The 22,300-nt window shown below is 42.0% G+C and overlaps 1 protein-coding gene across 3 annotated transcripts in view; it reads left to right on the forward strand.

The window, feature by feature from the left end:
- Positions 1 to 22,300, forward strand: part of spock1 (SPARC (osteonectin), cwcv and kazal like domains proteoglycan 1) — a 520,348-nt gene that overhangs the window by 338,372 nt on the left and 159,676 nt on the right. For all 3 annotated transcript variants that reach the window (XM_063053347.1, XM_063053348.1, XM_063053349.1), the window contains one exon: positions 13,260 to 13,374. In XM_063053347.1, coding sequence (XP_062909417.1) covers positions 13,260 to 13,374 — 115 coding nt within the window. The remainder of the gene's footprint in view (positions 1 to 13,259; positions 13,375 to 22,300) is intronic.

Genomic DNA, 22,300 nt, shown 5'->3' on the forward strand with positions numbered 1-22,300 from the left:
ATATCGATTCCACATCTTCCCGGCTTATGTCCTTCCTTTCTATTGCGTTAATCTCTTGCGTTAATAGCAGAGTGACATTTGCAATCTTCCAGTCCTCCGGAACCATGCCAGAATCTATCGACTTTTGAAAGATCATCGCTAATGCCTCCGCAATCTCCACAGCTACTTCCTTCAGAATACGAGGGTGCATTCCATCTGGTCCGGGAGATTTACCTACCTTTAGACTATTCATCTTCCTGAGTACTTTCTCTGTCGTAATTGTGACTGCGCACACTTCTCTTCCCTGCCACCCTTGAGTGTCCGGTATACTGCTGATGTCTTCCTCAGTGAAGACTGATACAAACTACTCGTTCAGTTCCTCCACCATCTCCTTATCTCCCATTACAATTTCTCCAGCATCATTTTCTATTGGTCCTATATCTACTCTCACCTGTCTTTTACTCTTTATATACTTGAAAAAGCTTTTAGTATCCTCTTTGATATTATTTGCTAGCTTCCTTTCATAGTTCTTCTTTTCCCTCTTAATGACCTTCTTAGTTTCCTTTTGTAAGCTTTTAAAAACTTCCCAATCCTCTGTCTTCCCACTGGTTTTTGCTTCCTTGTATGCCCTCTCCTTTGCTTTAACTTTGGCTTCGACTTCTCTTGTCAGCCTGTCTTTGCTGACATCTTTACTGCTCACTATCTTAGATTTATTTCTGTTTTCCCCTTCCTCCGCTCTGTCATTCCGGTTCCCATCCCCCTGCCCAATTAGTTTAAACCCTCCCTAACAGCTCTATTAAACTTTCCCACCAGGATATTGGTCCTCTACGGGTTCAGGTGTAACCTGTCCTTTTTGGACAGGTCATACTTCCCCCAGAAGAGATCCCAATTATCCAAGAATCTGAAGCCCTGCCCCAGGCACCAGTCTCTCAGCCACGCATTCATCTGCCTGATCCTACTATTTTTGCCCTCGCTAGCACGTGGCACAGGTAGCAATCCCGAGATTACTACCCTGGAGGTCCTGCTTCTCAGCTTCTTTCCTAACTCCTGGAAATCTCTCTTCAGGACCTCCTCCTTTGTCCTATCTATGTCATTGGTACCAACATGTACTAAGACAACTGGCTGCTCACCCTCCCCCTTCAGAATATTCCAGACCCGATCCGAGACATCCCGTACCCTGGCACCTGGGAGGCAACACACCATGCGGGTATCTCTATCAGGCTCACAGAATCTCCTGTCCGTTCCCCTGACTATGGAATCCCCTATGACTACCGCATTCCTCTTCTCCCTCCTTCTCTCCTGCACAACAGTGCCAGGCTCAGTGCCACAGACCCGGTCACCGTGGGCATCCCCTGTCAGGTCATCCCCCTCAACAGCATTCAGAACAAGATATTTGTTGCTGAGGGGGACAGCCACAGGTGTGCTCTCCACTATCCAGGCATTTTCCTTCCCTCTCTTGACAGTGACCCAGTTTTCTGACCCCTGTAGCCTAGGGATGACTACCTCCCTGTACCTCCTGTCTATCACCTCTTCACTTTCCCTGATAAGCAGTAGGTCATCAAGCTGCAGCTCCAGATCCCTAACACGGTCTCTGAGGAGCTGCATCTCGGTGTACCTGGTTCAGATGTGGCCATCAGGGAGGCTGGAGGTCTCCCAGGATTTCTACATCTGACACCCTGAACAAAGCACTAACCCTGCAGGCATGCTATCTAATTCTACAGGAATGAAACGGGAAAAAAAAGTCTGCTCACCCACTTACCTCACCAAACAGATGAACTTTTTAAACCGTTAGCTCGTACCATTAGCTGTGAGAGCCCTGCTGTTCCTGTCTGTCTGGGCCGATTCGCGAAAGCGGGGGGAGAAAAAAGAGTTGGTGCTTCACTCTCGCCTCTTCCTGTTTACCGCCTAAGCCCATTGAAGCCAAAGCCCTACACTCTGCTACCACTCACTCTGCTGCCCGCTGTATAGGGTGGCCTCCTTTTTAAACTCTCTGCGCTGTCCTGTTACGTCAAGTGCCTGCGCAGTCTCATCCTTCTTGCACTCGAAGAAGTTTTTAAATAAACTGCCTTCCTTCAGAATTCAGCTCCCACGACTCTCTGTAGTCCCGATCCATTAGATTGAAGTTACTGAGAGGCTTGGAAAGGGATAGGTGGAGGAGCGCAGCTGGTTGATTGTTTAGTAGAGAAGGTAGCGTAAGGATATGAATAAAGGAATCCGGAGGCTGCAGATTCTCTTCTTCCCATTTGGGAATTTCAAGAACCTGAGATAAATTATGAGTGGAGAATTCTGGAATGCAGCAGGGCAGTGAGCTCCACAATACTCAAAGCGACTTTCAGTGAGAAAGTGATCTTCATTATCACTCATTTGACAGGATCTCACCAAGTTAAATCTGTTCCTTTAATTATAAATGTTTTAACTCTCTTTCCTTTCTTTTTGATTTCAAGTAATCTATCAAAAGACCAGCAACCATAGCATTGTGTTCTCCTTAAACAATTCAATATAACTTGACACAAAATATCTAACGTGTAATTCCCGAAAAACTCATCCAAAAAATAATGTGTTCAATATTCCTTTAGTGTTCATTAGTCCATCTGTGTACTGTACATTTGCATCAACATAAAACAAAATTCTTCACTTCTGTTAGAACTGAAGAATAATTTTGTCTGGTGAGAAACTAATGAATTGCAACCCAAAAGTGTTATAATGACCATCCCATTAATGATTTTGCCATTCACATTATTCATCCCTGGAGCTCTTATTTTGTGCAATGAGCAAAGCACTCACCTTTGCCCTGGGTTATTTTGGTGTTAGGCATGTATGTTCAAAACATGCTTTCATGATAAATTCTACATCAAATGCTTGTTAAAGGTTACCTTCCAAATTTGTTCTCAAATCATTGATAAATTCCAGCATATGCACTCAGTGACCAGTTTATTAGGTACGCCTGCTCGCTAATGCAACTATCCAGTCAGCCAATCATATATGGCAGCAACTCCATGCATAGAAGCATGCCAGCTTGCTCAAGTGCTTCAGTTGTTGTTCAGACCAAACATCGGAATGGGGAAGAAATGTGGTCTAAGTGACTCTTACAATGGAATGATTGCTGGTGCCAGATGGGGTCGTTAGAGTATCTCAGAAACTACTGATGTCCTGAGCTTTTCATGCATAACAGTCCCTTGAGTTTTCAGAGGGTGGTGCAAAAATACAAAAAAGAATCCATTGTGCAGCAGTTCTGTGAGTGAAAATGCCATGCAATGAAGAGGCGTCAGAGGAGATTGGCCAGACTGGTTCAAGCTGACTGGAAGGCAACAGCAGCGCAAATAACCACATGTTACAATAGTGGTGTGTAGAAGAGCATCTCTGAAAACACAGCATGTCAAACCTTCAAATGGATGGGCTACAGCAAAGGACGACCACAGACATACATTCAGCGGTCATTTGATTAGGTACATGTTGAGTGTATGTTGACTTATTTTCAGTCATTGGAATTGGAAGTATTAAATTTAGTTTTGTTCCTTCTACCAGTATTTTCTTTACATCTGTTAACCTTATCCTTCCTTCTACTGACAGTTTTCATAGGTCACTCACTCCCAGTGATTACAATCTACAGTCACCACAAAGAGCACTAGCTTAATAATTTCCACAAATATCACACACTCTTTAAAGAGAGTATGTTTCTGTTATTAATATTTAGGCTGAGTATTGATAGTACTATACTAATTCTTCACGTCCAAAATGGGTGCCTTATATTTTACAATTACTGTAAAATACGTGTGGTGAGCCTCACGAACACCCAGCATAATTGTAACAAAGCTTTCCAGTTTCTGAGCTCCAACTCCTTTGTAATAAAGGTCAGCATTCCATTTGGCTTCTCAACTGATTGCTACACCAGCCTGCCAACTTTTTGTTATTCATACACAAAATCACTTAGTTCCCTTGGTATTTCACTCATTTACAATTTCTTTCTATTTACATAATTTGCCTTTTTCTCCTTCTTACTGGAACACATGATTGCAAACTTCCCCAAGTTAAGCCCCATTTGCCAGGCTTTCTCCCACTCATTCAGCTTATCTATATTATATTAAAGATGTTATAAGTCTGAATCACAACATCCATTCCATCTATTTTTTATGTTATCTGCAAATTTAGATACCTTACATTCTGCCCCTTGTCTCTGAGGTCAATAATGTAATGAGTAAATAACTTAGGGCTAACAGTGGACCTCTAGGGTACTCCACAGCGGCCAGCGGGGGGTGGATTCCCTCCATGGAGAACACGTATATGACTTTGTTTAGCGTGGGGAGGCTAATTCGCGGGCAGCCACCACACAGTCCGGAACAGATCAGGGTCAAGATCCAGTGGATTGCAAGACAACTGAGGACACTTCACTGCTGAAGCATTCTTGTATCTTTACTGGTGATGACATGTCCAATCATCTTCCACTGGCTCCACCATTGAGGTCCTGGTTGTATTGCTCTTTGTCTGGAACCTCACCTTTGACCTTACCACCATGGGTGATCCTACAAGGAACGAAACTCCAGAAGGCATCGCTCTCTGAATATCAGGGGACTCAAAAGACTCTCCACCACGACAAGGTGACAATCCACAGTACGTCCTTGCAACCTGAAAAAGACTCAGTTACTCCTGCTCTTAAAAAGAAATGAAAACATTCCTTTGTGAATATAGTACCTCAATGACTTTTCTGCAGCAGTCATGAGGAGCAAGTGGGAGATGTGGCAAGTTTCAGCCACTAGTCTGTACTGAGAAAATTAAAAATCAATATAACTTTGATCTCAATGATGAAAACTTGGGGAAAAGTCTTCCCACAGAATTTAACGTGCCTCCATAATGCAAGCTTTGGCACCCTGACCATATAATAATACATATAACAAGGCTTATCAGAGAAAACTAGGCCGGGTGTGGTGTCACTGAGAGAAGGCATGTCTTTGACTTCTACCTCGGGTCTATGAGTGGTCAGCCTTAACCATAACAACACTTACAGTTGCTGACACTTGTCATCACTAAAGCACATATTGATTAAATACCACAAAGGCTTAAGGCTGGAGTGAGCATTCACTGTTGATCTAAGTATACTCTGTGGACTTTGCAAAGTGTCTGATCAACCTGTAGTGAGTTGTGAAGCTCTCTAGTGAGGTGTCCTGATATCAGCAGAGTGTCTCTTTAAATAATGAGAGGAGCATGATGCGCTCCTGTGTGAATTGGCATTGTTCCATGGATCATTTGCCTTCAGTTCATGTCAGGAGGGGCAAACATGAACTTTGGGTACATAATGATGTCCGAAGATGCACACCTGACATATGGAAAAGATTAGCAATACTAAAGTGAACCATGATGGGAAATGGCATTGTCCATGTTAATGACTGACACAAATTAACATGAAAAAAATCACAAGTGAGTTTTACTCCACATTAAAATATTCTTTTGATTCACAGCACTTAAAAAGCAAGGATTACAAAACCTAGTTTATAGACTTTTAACACTTAGTATTAGTCAGATACCCATGCTTAGATCTCACTTCCTACGATCTCTAAAGGATTGCTGAACTTCTCCATGATTAACACTACATATTGAAGCCTATTGTTGTATTGATAGCACAGATATAGGGCATTGCACCAACAACTTTCATGCCAAATATCTTCAAACAATTCTCGTCTCTCAGAAAGTCTGAAGTCCACTATTTGAAAAATAGTCTATTATTTGAGAAAAGCTCTTCTGATAGTACTCTTAACACTAACATGAAACGCTTCTCACTTAATATTTGCCTTTTTCATTCCCTTCTCCCTCTCTTTCCCTTATATTATTCTTCATTTCATTAATAAAAATGCGATTGCTACTGCTGCCTGTTTTCCTCCAATTTATGTTCAAAATTCAAAGTAAATTTGTATCAAAGTACATATATGTTACTATATACTACTTTGAGATTCATTTTCTTGCAACCATATAAAGGAAAATGCATTAGAATTTACAAATAACCGCACATAAACAAAGACTGACCAATATACAAAAGAAGACTGTTGTGCAAATAAAACATAATACTGAGAACACGAGCGAAAGAGTCCTTGAAAGTGAGACTTTAGGCAGTAGAATCAGTTCAGCGTTATGGTGAGATAAGTTATGCACATAGGTTCTGGAGCCATAACTGTTCCTGAACCTTGTGGAATGGGGCCTAAGACTTCTGTACCTCCTGCCTGATGGTAATAGTGAGAGGAGAGCATGGCCTGGATGGTTGGGTCTTCGATAATGCACACTTCTTTCTTGTAGTGCTCCATGTAAACATGGTCAATGGTGGGTAGGGATTTTCTGTGATGGACTGGGCTGCACCCACCACTTTCCTGTAGTCTTTTCAATTCCTGAGCATTTGTGTTTCCATACCAGACTGTGGTGCAACCTGTCAGGGTACTCTCCACCGTGCATCTACAGAAGTCTGTCAAATTTTTTTTTTGCATGCTAAATCTGTGCAAACTTTTAAGAAAGTAGAGGCATTACCTTGCCTTCTTTGTGATGGCACTTACATGCTGCTTCCAAGACAGTTCCTCTGATGTGTTAGTGCGAAGGATTTTAAAACTGCTAACCTTCCCCACCTCCATTCCCCTGGCTCATCGACTTCCAATTTCTTCCTCCTGTAGTTGATAATCAGCTCTTTGCTTGTGTTGATGTTGAGTGAGAGGTTGTTGGTTGTGGCAGCACTCAAATCTCCATCGTATATGCTGATTGGTCACCACTTTGATTTGGCCAACAACATCTGTGTTGTCAGCAAGTGTAAATACAGCATTGAAGCTATACTTAACCACACAATCACAGGTATCAGGTAAGTAAAGCAGGAGGCTAAGCACACACCCTTGTGTTGCACCGATGCTGATGGTGAGGATGGAGAAACTGTTGTTACCAATCCATACTAACTGTGGTCTGCCATTGAGGAAATCGAGGATACAGTTGCACAAGGAGGTATTGGATTGTATTGCCCAGGTCTTGGATCCTAGGGATGAGTTTTGAGGGGGTGATAGAGGGAGTGCTGAGCTGTAGTCACTGAAGAGCATCTTGAATTTAGGCATCTTAATGGTCCAGGAGTTTCAGAGCCAATGAAAAGGCATCTGCTGTTGACCTTGGATTTCTCAGGCAAGTGTGAGGATACTATGATTCCTCGTGCTGCTACTATGCTTTCTTGTCCATTTGCCTCTTTCTCTTCAGTAGGTTGATGTGAGGGTTCCACCTTCTCCAAAGTACCGTGCTTCCATAATTTCCAGTTCTCCTCACCCAAACCCCAGTCTTTGCTTTATTTAAAACTTCAAAGTTTTGTTCAACTTTTCTTTTAAACTAAAAATTCGTATCATCCAGTAATTCCTTCACTATTAGCCAATTTTACTCCTTTTCCCAACTTTGATTGAGTCCTCCTGTGTGACCTTCAACTTTTGCCTGGGTTTCTGCGTTTAATAAGACTGGCAGGGGGCAAAATGAAGCCCGCAGGCCTCGGTATGGAGCTGCAACACATCCGGTAAGCAGTCTGCCCATGTAATCTGTTATTTTCTCTTTCACTTTGGAACCAAAGGATAATGGATAGAACAAGCAACTGTAGGAAGTCATTTAGAGAAAGGCTACTTTATTTGCAAATTGGCAGCAGTGTAAACCAGACCCTGAGGTGTTTTGTTCTGTTAATGATTCAGAACCAGGGCTAGTGGTACAATGCTTCGGAAGCGATAACTTTGTATATGGATCTCATCCAACCCCTAAAATAATAATAAGTATAGGAAAATAAACAATTGCAAATATCAATTGTAAGATTTATATCTTTATATATTGTAATGCAATATTCTGGCTCAGAACAGCATGATAGAGGAATCTAGAAAGAGAATAATTTACCAACAATGGCCTGACTCCCAAGGAAGGTAATATGTCTTCTGCAGAATTAATTAACCCTCCACTGGAAATTCTGTGGCGCTTGGCAGAGCTTATGTAAAAGGCTGGACTTCATTTTTCCAGGGCTCACTGCTTAAGCACCTTTTGTATGTGAAGTGCAATATCCCTCCTCACCTCACTCCCCAGTTGTGAAAGGAGGAAAGGAAAACATATGGGAGATGGTAATACTGGTAAAACGAGAAAGACTGAAGGCAGCATTGCAAATTGTAATCAAAAACCTGAGAATGAGCTGGTTGGAGGTTCAGTAGGTGGGCGAACAAACCATATTTACCTCCTGAATGTGGATTGCAGTTGGACTAAGTGGACAAAGCCTGGGAAGAATGGGGGAAGACACACCACAAAAAGAATGTTTTCAACTACTATGGGCCTTACCAGCATCTCCAGTAATGCACTATCAATTACTCCAAAAGACTGGAAGTAGAGTAAATACTGAAAGGCTTTTATTAACAGTAAATGGTCCACGTCCCGGCTGAGTATCTGCCCCGGACTGAGGGAGGAGCAGTGGCACAATCGCCTTTATTCAGGGTCTGTGGGAGGACCCACAGGAGCAGTCAGCAGAGGGGTGTGTCCAGGCGTGTCCAGACAGATAACCCAGTTATAACCTATATATATGGTTTACCACATTCACTCCTCCTTTTTAAAAAGAGTCCCGCGGGGTGAAGTGACTGACAATATTTAAAACAAGTATATTTACAGGTCAAGTCTATCAGGCGGTCGAGTCCGTCGCTGTGATCTACGTAGCACCGGTGGTGATTGCATCGGCGACGGCGGTTGTGCTGGCTCCGGCCTGACTTGAGGTGTCAGCACGTTAGGCATTGTTAATCCCTCGTGCGTGTGTGTCGCGCCCGGTATGGGAGTGTCCTGTGGTGTCTGTGTAGGGTTTGGAGTACTGACGCCGTACAATAGTTCATTGACAACACCAAGGTTTGCAGGGACAAGTCCAAATGGGAATGCAGGCAATGAATCTTTAGTGACATGTTGCACTTCATGATTTTGTATGCTTGAAGCATGTTGTCGTCCAGCTGCATGTAGTTTGGTGCTCTGTGGTTCCCAATAAAATTTTCAGCAACATCCTTGAATGCCTTCCATGCAATTTTCTCTGGTTCCACTAGAAGTTCTTCAAATTGTCTGTCATTGATGACCTGTTTCATTTGTGGACAGACAAAAAAATGCTTTCCTTAATCTTGGCATCAATTAATCTGGGAAACGTCTGAATAAATATCAAAATCCTTCATGGAAATTTATTGCTTTTCTAAAACCTGTCCTGCCATGCAGCATCTGCCCTGCCTAAGCATGCCCAGGTATTCCTGGACAAGATAGAAAACATTTCAGCTTACTTTGTGGGCAACATTTTAATTGACTTGAATTATGAATTGAAATAACAAATATCGGCAATTTTTTTTAAAAAATGGTACATGATAGGGAAATTTCATGGTGATTTTCATGATCAGCAGCCCAAAATCTATAAGATACATACAAAAGTATTCAGGAAGCAAAATCTTTGTTGTCCAGTGTTACCATTGACATTATGTCATAGAATTAGTCATTTTTCAGCCACAATACAATATATAAAAATTACTATAAGTAACAATAAGAAATATTTTAAAAATTAAGCTGTGCAAACTGAGAGCAAAATAGCAAGGTAGTGTCCATGAGTTCATGGACCATTCAGATATCTCGTGGCAGAGGTGAATAAGTTGTTCCTGAAACTGTGAGTATGTGTCTTCAGGCTCCTGTATTTCCTCCCTGAAGAAATGAGAAAGGGGCATGTCCTGGACAGTAAGAGTTTTTTACGATGGAACATGTACATGTTACATGAGAGTCAATGAAACTAAACCTGCATTACACATAGTGATGACTAAACCTGCATTACACATAGTGACGACTAAACCTGCATTACACATAGTGACGACTAAACCTGCATTACACATCACTGGGTGGCATTGCACATGCCCAGTACCTTTGCAGCTTACCACACCCAATGCTGGAAGAAGTTGTGAGGAAAACCATGGACTTTGTGAATTGAGCTGTTAGACCTACTTCGCACTGCATGAGCAGTTTTTCTGAAGAAGTTGTATCAGAAAACATTGCATGTTCCCTTGTCTTGTAAGAGAAAATAACAGAAGACAGAATGGGCGGAATGAAATTGAATTTATTTCGCTGCCAGCTGTCTCTGCCTGTCCACCTACACACACCTGGGCTGCATGTGGAAGGTTGATCTTGCAAGTACCTGACCTGGAATTAGCATGGCCTTAGAAAGCGCATACTGCACTTGCTCCCCCCGCCCCCCCCCCGACCCCTGACGGGAAGCCAAGCTGTAAAATATGAGAATTTCTTTTATAGTTCGTAAATGTCTCTGATATTAAAAACTGTTAAGATTTTCACAAATCATTAAAAAGTAATTTAAAATAATAAACAATTATATACACATTAAAATAATTACGAGTCAATAAAACACTGAAGTAAAATAATTCCCCAGATCAAAAAATTTCCTTCTTTGATTGACTGATTGATTGGTTGATTTATTTATTTATTTATTTATTTATAATGAAACCCTGATTTTACACGCCTTGATTTAACGTGAATTCGGATATAACATGATGAGTCATTGGATGCTATGTTCATCCATGTCCCATGTCAATCCATACTCCCTCTTCTCCAGCCTTGTATCCCTTTTGCCAATCAACTTCTGAGCTCTTGGCTTCATCCCTCCCCCTCCTGTCTTCTCCTATCATTTCGGGTCTCTCCCTCCCCCTGCCACTTTCAAATCTCTTACTAGCTCTTTTTTCTGTTAGTCCCGACGAAGGGTCTCGACCAGATGCTGCCTGGCCTGCTGCGTTCCGCCAGCATTTTGTATGAGTCATTGGACTTTTTTTTGCTCAAAATGGAACAAACTGCTAGAAAAAGAAAATCTTTTTCTGTGAAAGATAAGCTTCACGCACTTGACGCGATCAAGACTAAAAGTCAAACTCAAGTTGCACGAGACCTCGGGATACCGGAATCAACGCTTCGTGGCTGGAAATCTCACGAAGAAAAGTTACGCGCGCCACTTTGCAAAGTTGAAGAAGAAGCAGGACTAAAAACCAAACGCCTGAAGACAGCCAAAGATGTCAGCCTTGATGACTCCCTGTACAAGTGGTTCGTTCAAGCTTGCTCAGAAGGCCTTCCAATTTCCGGTCCTATTCTCAAAGCTCAAGCCGAGAAGTTTGACATGCAGATCAACGGAGAAACTTCACAGTTCAAAGCTAGCAATGGATGGCTAGACAGGTTTGAATGCCATCACGGGAATTCTCAAGAGTTAGTGTCAGGAGAAATTTGCTCAGCCGACAGTGCCACCGCCAGCGAATACCCGACTGAACTAAAAACTCTCTTAGAAGAAGGTGGCTACGTGGAAGAACAAGTGTAGAACTGTGACAAAACAGGCCTCTGCTACAAGATGATCCCAGACAGCACACTGGCTAGCAAAGATGACGCCCACCAACGTGAGGGGTTCAAACAATGCAAAGATCGCACAACGTTGTTGTTTTGTGTAAACAAGATTGGAACACATAAGTTAAAACCGTTCATGATTGGAAAATCTCGCTCGCCCTGCTGTTTCCACCATGTCAACATGAAGTCGTTACCGTTCGAGTACACGCACAGCAGCAATGCTTGGATGACAAGTGTCATCTTTGAGGATTGGTTTCACAAAACCTTTGTCCCTGCCGTCCACGCTCATTTGCGTAAGCAAAAGCTAGAACTCAAAGCTCTTCTTTTGCTTGACAGCTGTCCCGTTCATCCGCCAGCTGCCAACCTAGTAAGCCGTGACAGAAAGATCAGAGTTTCTTACCTCCTCAAGAACACTACATCCAAGATCCAGCCCCTAGATCAGGGGATCATCTCCGTGTTCAAGCAGAATTACAGGCGGGGATTATTTCATAGAATTGTAGCCGACTCAACAACACTTGAAGCCTATCTGGAAAGCCTGAACGTGAAGGAAGTTTGCCAGTTAGGGCTGGGCAGCAGTCAGCTCGTCATGTTTAGAGAAATGCTGGGAGAAGAGTCTGGGGCCAGCCTTTTCATCACGCCAATCCACCACTGAAGATATTGATGACAGATTTGTACGGCTTCACAGAGGAAGATGTGCATGAGGCAGAGAAGCTGTCTGAATGGAATAAAGAAGAGCTATACCAGTGGTACTCTGCCGACGACGAATGCCCAACATATGAGCACGTGACGGACGCCGAGATCGTCCGTAACGTAACTATAGCATCAACAGAGGCAAGTGTACTGGTTCTTGAGCCACAAGGAGATGATAATGAAGAGCCTCCACCCCCACCCCCGAAGGTGTCTGAAGCCATTGAACACCTCGAGGCTAGCCTTCGTTGGCTGGAGACCCAGGAGGTGGGCCACATAAAAACCCTCCAGCTCAGAGGCACTCTAGATTTCACTCGCAGCCAGCCACATGCTACGTTCAAGCAAGGAAGACTCGATCACTTTTTTAAGAAATAAACTGTAAATGATGATTGCTAATGTTCTTGAATGTTTTTATTTGTTGTTTTGTGCATTAAAAAGCTTTACTAAAAATTAATCTGTGTTTTAATTTCGACAGTAAAAACAACCCTGATTTAGCGTGACCCCGCTTTTTTCGCAATGACATTTTATGGACCCAAATGATCACGTTATAACGGGGTTTCACTCTGTGTGTGTGTATGTCTGTGTGTGTATATATATATATATATATCAACAATTTTATTTGTTGATTTTTGGAGTTGCCATATAATAGGGAGTATATTGGCCTAGATACTGGAGATTGCAGTTATAATGATGTAGGGACAGAGAAAGACAAAGAGTCTACAGTGATTAGCTTTGTGCATCTTTTGGGTGGTACTAATAACCATGGGTGACTCTGACTGCACTGCATCAGCATTTAGATAACTGATGATGTTGTTAGCTGTTTTGAGGAAGCATAGTTGACTGTGCTGATCACATGATCACCTCAAGGGTGAAACATGATCAGCACTACCCCAGTGAATAGATGTAACATTAAACATTAATGATACAACAGAAAATTTGGCCTTGTTGAAACCAGCTGAGCTGAAAAACCACAGGATATGGTGTTTAGGGGAATAGATTTGTGCTCAGCATGCATGCACAGGTGGCTGTTCAGAACTGAAGTGCAAATTGAATGTGCATATTTTTGTGGACAATCACTGAGCAAGGAGAACAGTGAAATCAAAGAATTGTGCTATTTTATTTAAGAATAAAAAAAACTGCATGGCACTAAATGCTTGAAAAAGTGTTTCATAGTTAAATAGGCTGGAAGTATTTATTTAATTTAATTGTTTTTGCTGTTCTTCCCTTAGCCCTGGATCCAACAAAAGACCCATGTCTAAACGTGAAATGCAGCCAACACAAGGTCTGCGTAACCCATGACTACCAAACAGCATTTTGTGTTAATCGCAGACAACTAATGCACAGGTAAGAAATAACATATACCAGCTCTGGAGATACCTTAAAGTTTAGAACAACGCCATTGGAATAGTTTACTAATGATAGAAATAAAGCCAGGTACTTAACAGGAAGATAAATGGCTGGAAATCCACAATCTTCGAATTCTCAAACTTCTGGTAACCACTTCCCCATCTGTCCCCTTACTCCTTTATTCTTCTGTAGTCGCGAGGCACCTGACCCTCATTGCTCTGTTGTTTCCCTTCCTCACCTTCTCCCTCTGTGCATCAACCATATACCCTTTCCCTCCCTTTAGTCCATGCTTCACCATCCTTTCCTAACAGATTCCATCATTAACACCCCTTTGTCACCTCCCAGTTTCTGATATCATTCCTGCCTGTCACACCCCTCACCTGTATCTACCTATCACCTGAAAGCTCATGCTGCATCCCTTCCACCCACCTTGTAACCTGGCTACCTCTCCCTTTCTAGCCCAGCTGAAGGGTGTCGGCTCAAAACTGTGACTGTCCATTTCCCTCTGTTACATTTTGTAACTTCAAAACATTAAGCCAATTCAAAGGAAAATATGAGAGCCAATGCGAGCCTTAGTTGGCCGCGCACGCATCGCGTGATGGCATCATGACGTGTGCAATTCACGCATTTTTGCATGTAATCAGAGTGAATTATATAAACAACAAAGAATGCTTAATCAAACAATATATTTATAAGAATACTCAAATATTACTGAAGTATTAAATACAGACCTTCACAGATGCTACCTGACCCATTGAGTCAGGGAGTCATTTGTGGAGTGAAATGTAGAGTGCCTCTTTAGTCCCTCTTTAGTTTTGCTGCAGATTCCAGCATCCTGTGTCTCCACTGGCATCAGTTGCCTCTGACATTTTAAAGAACAAAAATCTTAACAAATATTTAAACATTAAACAATTAACGTAATTCAAAATGTACAAAACCATTGAAGAATAGTTTACAAAGCAAGGTAATTATGGAGAAGAGCTTGTCTTCCCCTTTGCTCCTAATCTGCAAGACTGGAATCATCATTGCAGTTGATGGTGTCTCAGCTCTGATAAGAAGTGAAACATAGAACAGGACACTGAGTACTAACTTCACCTTCAGATTCCTAAAAAAATGTTGTTTCTGGGACAAAGCATTATGATGTATTCTATCTCCATTAGTCTTGAACAATCAGTGCGTGCCTTTGGCTCTGAGACTGACATCTGCCAAATATGTTGAATATCAGTGAACTGATGAGGCGTTGCTGGTGACAGACCGTGCTATGTGGCCTGATATTTTAAGTGAAGAAGAAAAAAAAGCTGATCTTTCAAATTCTCATAACATTTTTAGAGAAAAGATATGCCTGGACTGAAAGCATAAAGGAAAAAAGGAAGCATTGCAGAGCTTAGAACAATTTCCTTACTGCCTGTTTGAGTGGTTTCTGTGTGAAGAATATCATGCAATACAACTAGGAAATAAAGGGGGAAAGATTTCAAGCTGAATGGTGTAAGTTGAAGAGACCTGTTATACACTCAAATTATAAACAATTTATTTTGCTTTGAGCTTTATTAAAATCCAAAAATGAATCAGGAGTAGAAGTTCATGGGAAGGAAATTCAACATCAGCAATTAACATTTTCATCTGATGGCTGCTTGATCAGGCCACTTGCCAGCAGCCTATTTACAATCATTATGCAGTAGGGCATCAGCTAAACTTAATGTGTCTAACGGTTAGCACAACGCTTAACAGTTCAAGCAACCTTGATTCAATTCCTGCTGTTGCCTTTTGGGAGTTTGTACATTCTCCCCGTGACCGTGTGGGTTTCCTTCGGGTGCTCCCGTTTCCTCCCACAGTCCAAAGATGTACCAGTTATTAGGTTAATTGGTCATTGTAAATTTTCCCATGATTAGGCTAGGATTAAATTGGGAGATTGCTAGGCGTCGTGGCTCCAAGGGCTGGAAGGGCCATGCTGTATCTTAATAAATAAGCAAATAAAATGTTCATGGCTGAAATTTATTTTTACAATGTGGATATTATTGGCCTTTATTATCCATTGTTATACTGATACGATTGCGTCATGTGCAATGGTATTGGGGTGGAAGAAAATTTAAAAACCTATAGTTGCTGGAAATCCAAAAAAAATCAAAATATTCTGCAACTACTCTGTGGGTCAGATGGTATCCATGGACAGAGAAATGGTTCATAATTATGGTCCTGCAGATTATCTTCTTTATGTGGCATACTTCAAATAACAGCCTGGTAGCTGCATGATCACATATACTGAAACTGCTTTATTACCTCCAATTCTTTTCAAAGGTACACCTAAATTCCCATAGTGGAATTGGAGCTCCTATACTCTGGAGTATCAGTCCAGTAACATGACATTATTAAGCTAACTTTACTCATTTCCATTACCAATTAAATATTAGTATCAAACCAAATCTTCTCAGCCATGTTAGTGTAAACTATTTTCTGTGATTACACTGGCTCAGCCCTCCTTTTGTTTTGATACCCGTACAAAACTATCCTTTTGCTCATTGTTAGCAAAATTGCTACACATCCTTCTTAGTCTAAGATCATACATAGACAAGCCATGTATGTCAGATTACAAGATGTTATTTGATATCACTCAAACAGAAATGACACTGAAGCAAAGCAGATCAATCAGAAAGTGAATGTAGCAAAGTAATACATCGTCTTTGAACAGTTTTTATTAACCGTTTTGATACCATGAACATCCCCTTATCTTTGGAGTGCTGTGCAGTAACTTTGTACCATTTACTGTCCATCACTGATAAAAAGCTCGTCAGAGAAAAAGACCTCATGGTGTCCCTTGCTAACCTGCAGTTGATATAGAAACAACACAGTTGAGGAACTAACAAGCAGCAACTTTCATCAGAATTACTGAACTCCCTGTGCTATTTAAATTTTATCACTGTCTGAATCGGATTAGAAACTACCTTTAAACAGAGTTGTGTAAAATACAGATACTGCCTGGCATGTGTGGTATATTTGTGTGTAAAGATGCAAGTAATTTGGAGGTATCTAACAGTAAAATTACCATGTGTGATGTGATGGCCAATTAGTTTGGAGTCAGTGGTAAAGTATACATCCTGGTTCTGAAACTTCTGGTGTGCAATGTTGATTATAGCAGAATTTACCAACACCACAAGGCTGGTTCACAAACCACCTCCAAATACACACAGCTGACAACAAGGGGAAAAAAGTATATTGAACAGTAATTTTTTCCTCAATACATCGCTGCTCAACCCATGACTTTAAAAATAGTTAGTGGTCAGGATAGGGAAAAAAAAAATGATGTTGTCATGCAAGTTCCCATTTGTACATTGGCCTGATTTGCCAGTGCCCACACAAATTCGTCAAAAGTGAGAGAAAATGCACATGCAGCAATAATCGCATTAGACAAGTGAGCGAAGCAGTGTAGGTCTACAATATGGAGGGAATGAATTATACACATGGGAGGCTTGTGTATGGCCTCACTATTTATTAAGAAAATAGAACAAGATGGTGGCTCAGGTGTGGATAGATTGCACGAGCTGCCTGGGTGTACACAAGGAATCATATAATTCCTACACAGCCGACACAAAAGGGATAGAAATGTTCTTTCTTGCAAATAATATTCTTGACATTTTATGTTACAACAAGAGAGTAAAAGAAAGCAGTTATTCTCTGTGGTTGACACAGAGGCATCTCAGATGCTCGTTGACTGTTGGCTCCGTTAAAAGCTAGAGATGCTCCTTTCACAGAGATAATACCAAAGTTGAAAGGGTAATTTAACCAACAATGATTTGAGTTGAGTTCATGGAGAGCAGTCAAACAAACATCAGAGAAGCAGCAAGTAATTATTCTGCTATGTTGAAAAAACAATCAAGACAATGCAGTCTTGGGAAGTTTTAAGACCATATGCCGCAGGTTAAATTTGTGTTTGCTTTAAATGATGAAAGAATCCAAGTTAAGCTGTTAAGTTTAAGCACAAATACTTTCACATTTATTCTTGCTTGCAATGTTGCATGTAATACCTAAATTCCAACAGGAAGGAAAAATTCCAAGGGTGGGGTTAAACAAAGGAGACTGAATGCAGAATTGAATTTAAAGGAAAAACAACATATAATTTTGCAGGGGCAAGTAGTGGTTCAGAAATTTGGACAGATGATAAACAGTGGTCAAGGATGACAGTAAGTTATATGGAAGGAAAAAATTGAGTATTAGGCAAAGCTAGCCAGAATTACCAAATCACATGTATTTTTATGGATAATTTGAAAAGACAGAGTGAACAAAGTGAGCATTGATCCTAAGTGAACTTTCAGAATTAATAAAGGAAAATAGAATATGATGAGTGGATTGAACTGGCATTTTACATCAATCAACTGTACAGGATATAACTAATGGTCAGGAAAAAAGTAATAAATGGGAATTGAGAAGAAGGGTTTAGGGAAAGATACCATCACCAGAGTAACTCGTTGAAACTATAGGTGAACAGGCTCTTGGTTTATGATGGATCAAAACAGTTAGTAAGATGGTTGACGCATTCATTTTGATTTCACATTTTTCCTCAGATTAAGTGAAGGCTTTGTTGTGTTGGAGAAAACCAAATGTAACTCCTTATCTTCTCCCAGCTCGACTCCATCCCCGCTCGTCTTGTCCAGTCTCTTCCCACCTTCATCCGGAACACCTTGCATCTCCTTCTCCATTTGGACAACTTTCAATTTCCCTGACCCCAGTGGCCTCAATATCACTGTGTATCACTATTTATACATTTGTCTTCCTTTAGGAAGCCCAATGTTTCTTTATATTACAAAGATCCAACCAGTTTTCCTCCACCAAAATTTTCATCTGCCTGGCTGTACTTGCTCTTACTATTTTGACTCCTCTCACTTTCTAAAAATCAAAAGTGTAGCCATGAGCTCAAACTATGCTTCTTCTTTCATTGTCTATGTCAGCGGTCCCCAACCACTGGGCCGCGGACCGGTACCGGGCCGCAGAGCATGCGCTACCAGGCCGCGAGGAAACGATATGATTTGGCGATATAAGTCAGCTGCACCTTTCCTCGTTCCCTGTCACGCTCTGTTGAGCCATTATGCACGCGAGGCCATTACGCGTCCGTGTCAGCGCGGGAAGGAGATTAACTTCTCGAGCTTGCAAATGACAGCGGGCTGCAAAGTATGTTTGACATAATATCTCTGCCGGTATTCTGGATCAAAGTCAAGGCTGTATATCCTGAGACAGCCACAAAAGCACTGAAAATGTTGCTTCCATTTCCAATGTATCTCTGCAATGAATGCAACGAAAACTAAATTGCGGAATAGACTGGACATAAGGAACCTCTTTCGAGTATCGCTGTCTCCCATCACCCCTCGATAGGACCGTGTTGTTGCAGGAAAACAAGCCCAGGGCTCCCACTGATTCAGCGATATTGGTGTGTTGCAATGATTATATATGTTCATACGGGGAAAATATGCGCTGTGTGTTCAATATCCAAACGTTACTTAAAATGTTATGATGCTATTGACTTATAAGTGACTTATATAACCATATAACAATTACATAGAAACATAGAAACATAGAAAATAGGTGCAGGAGTAGGCCATCCGGCCCTTCGAGCCTGCACCGCCATTTATTATGATCATGGCTGATCATCCAACTCAGAACCCAGCCTTCCCTCCATACCCCCTGACCCCTGTAGCCACAAGGGCCATATCTAACTTCCTTTTAAACATAGCTAATGAACTGGCCTCAACAGTTTCCTGTGGCAGAGAATTCCACAGATTCACCACTCTCTGTGTGAAGAAGTTTTTCCTAACCTCGGTACTAAAAGGCTTCCCCTCTATCCTCAAACTGTGACCCCTCGTTCTAGACCTCCCCAACATCGGGAACAATCTTCCCGCATCTAGCCTGTCCAATCCCTTTAGGATCTTATACGTTTCAATCAGATCCCCCCTCAATCTTCTAAATGGAAACAGGCGATCTCTGCCCTTCTAGTCCGTGCTGAAAGCTACTCTCACCTAGTCCCACCGACCTGCACTCAGCCCATAACCCTCCATTCCTTTCCTGTCCATATACCTATCCAATTTAACTTTAAATGATAATATCGAACCTGCATCTACCACTTCTACCAGAAGTTCATTCAACACTTACTTAAAGCTCCCCTGTTCTCCTCCCCTGATAATTGACTTATCACTATATTCATGCGAGGAAAATATGCACTGTGTTTAATATTAAATTCGTTAGATAATCCCTTTTAGAAATGAAATTGTGTGTATTAGCCACTTATCACCGATATTCCAGTTGTGATTAACACCACCCCGCCCCCCCGAACAGAATCGCCAAAAACAATTTGTAGAAAAATAATCGGCACGTGCACACATGTGCAGGTTACGCATACGCACTGGTGCCTGCGCAAGGCTTCATGGTCATTGTAGTCTTTCTCGGTGTAAACCCAACATATTTGACTGCTACTCTTGTCCATTGGCAACCCTACCCATGCTCCCCCCCACCCCCCGGGTCGGCTGGTCCGCAAGAATATTGTCAATATGAAACCGGTCGGCAGTGCAAAAGAGTTTGGGGACCCCTGGTCTATGTAAACCAGACCCCATTCTAACCTTTCTCTGTATCACTCTCCAACTCTTTTACATTGATGACTGCACTGGGGCTGCCTCTTGCATCTGTGTAGAACTCACTGATTTTATCACCTTCACCATGAATTTCCACCCTGCTCACAAATTCACATGGACCGTTTCTGACACTTCTCTCCCTTTTCTAGATCCATCTCAGGGGCTGAACTATCCAGTAATATTTACCATAGGCCCATAGCCACTTAGGCTGCAATTGTTCCCATCTTGACCCTTGAAAGGATACCCTGTTTTTCTCCATTTTCTCCATCTCCGATGCATCTTCTCTCAAGTTGGGGCTTTCTGTATCACGACATCCAAAATCTCCTTTTTCAGGGAGCCCCATCTGGTTCCAACTGTCATTCATCTTTCCCTTCTCTAATGCTTACCAATCTCACCTCTGAATAGCCAAAACCAGCTCTGGTAGAACTTTCTTTCTGACTTATGTCTCTCCAACAGCTGTCTAGAATCTTCTCACTCTCTCTCTCACATACACACACTCTCTTACACTCTCACTCTCGCACTTTCACTCTCTCTCTCTCTTTCTCACACTCTCTCCCTCTCTCTGTGAATCTCTCTCTCTCTTTCTCTCTCCCTTTCTCTTCCTCTCTACCCCCGTTCCTTCCTCTATCAATGATTCACATATCAGAGTCTTCTAACTCCACCCTTCATTCTCCACCCCTATCTGGGCACCAACATTTCACTTCCTTAGCACCCCAATTACTTAATAATCCTCTCTTGACACACCCCTTCCCTTCCCTCTGCTGGCTGCTCATCTCTCTATTCCCAGCTCTGATGCATGTCTTCCACTGAAAATATTGTCAAATTCTTTCCTCCCAGTGATGCTGCTTGACCCACTGAGATCTTCCAGCAGACTGTATGTTGTTCCAGATTCCTGTAATGTATGGAACTATTTCTTTTAGAGCAATGACACCCTTAGCACTATGTATGGACTGTTGTCTACACATGTGCATTGACCTGTTGGCTGTGTTTGCGCTCTCACTGCAATGTGAATACACCCATTAGAGCCATCTCCCACATGCGTGCCTTTATTTTAATTGATACGTAGTTGCAAAGACACAACAAATTGGCGACGAGTATGAACTTGAACATCAGAGAGTATCACCAACTGCACCAACAGTTACAGGACAGCGAAGGGAAAGAGTTAAAAAGTACAGAGAAAGCCGTCACGGATGCATGAATAACAGTGCATAGTAACCAGTAAGAGATGCAACTAGCAAAGATAGAGTGAAAATAACGTGGCGATGGCTTTAGTTGGAGAAGTTGACATATTTGAATGTGCTATTGCAGACTAGGAGGGTTATATCTAGAGGATTGAACTGTATTATAAGGCAATTGATGTGGACCATCTCTGCCCATGAGACCAACGTGTGATGTGTCCCCTTATGGCTTCGGAATTGTTTTGTCACACATTATGAAAGATGGATCTGAACGCCTGATTTCATTTGCGTCAAGATCACTGACAGCGCAGAACACAACTACGCACAGATCGACTGAGCGGTCCTTAGTCTAGTATGAGGAATAAAACAGTTCTACCACTACCTCTACAGACTAAAGTTTACACTAATGACAGTTCACCAGCCCCTCGTGTCCATTTTCAATCCCGGGAAGGAAATTCCAGTGATGACTGCTTCCGGGTTACTGATCCTAGGAGCCAACTCTTATGACATAGGGTTCAAGGGTACCAAACAACACAGCAACCCTGATGGCTTGTCACATCTTCCACTGTTGGCAACTGAAGAAGAAAAGTCTTCATACTGTGGCCCACCAAAAGCATTGCACACTACACTGGTAGACCAGTTTCCAGTAACAATTTCCGAAATACAAAGGGACACAACGAATGACCCGACATCGTCAAAAGTCTTTGAAATCACCATGCAAGGATGGCCAGCTCGTGGTAACCCTATGTTTCCAGAGTTCTCAGTGAGATGAGACTAACTGTTGGTATGTCAAAGAACACTGATGTCTGGATCTCATGTTGTGGTTCCCTCTAAACTGCAACCCAGAGTCTTAGAAAATCTGCATGAAGGACACCTGGGTACAGTCAAGCAGAAAAGTCTCATCCAGAGCTACGTGTGGTGGCTGGGAATAGATAAACAGATGGAAAACTTGGCCAAAAGCTGTTCAGGTTGCCAAAAAGTTCAAAATGCACCCCCACAGGCACCGTTACATCTGTGGGAGTGGCTGCTGTATAGCAAAAAGTACATATTGACTTTGCTGGGCCATTCATGGACTCCATGTTTCTGATTGCTGTGGATACTCATTCGAAGTGGCCGGAGGTTATACCAATGAAG

Source organism: Mobula hypostoma, chromosome 7, assembly GCF_963921235.1.
Source record: "Mobula hypostoma chromosome 7, sMobHyp1.1, whole genome shotgun sequence".
Classification (NCBI taxonomy): Eukaryota; Metazoa; Chordata; class Chondrichthyes; order Myliobatiformes; family Myliobatidae; genus Mobula; species Mobula hypostoma.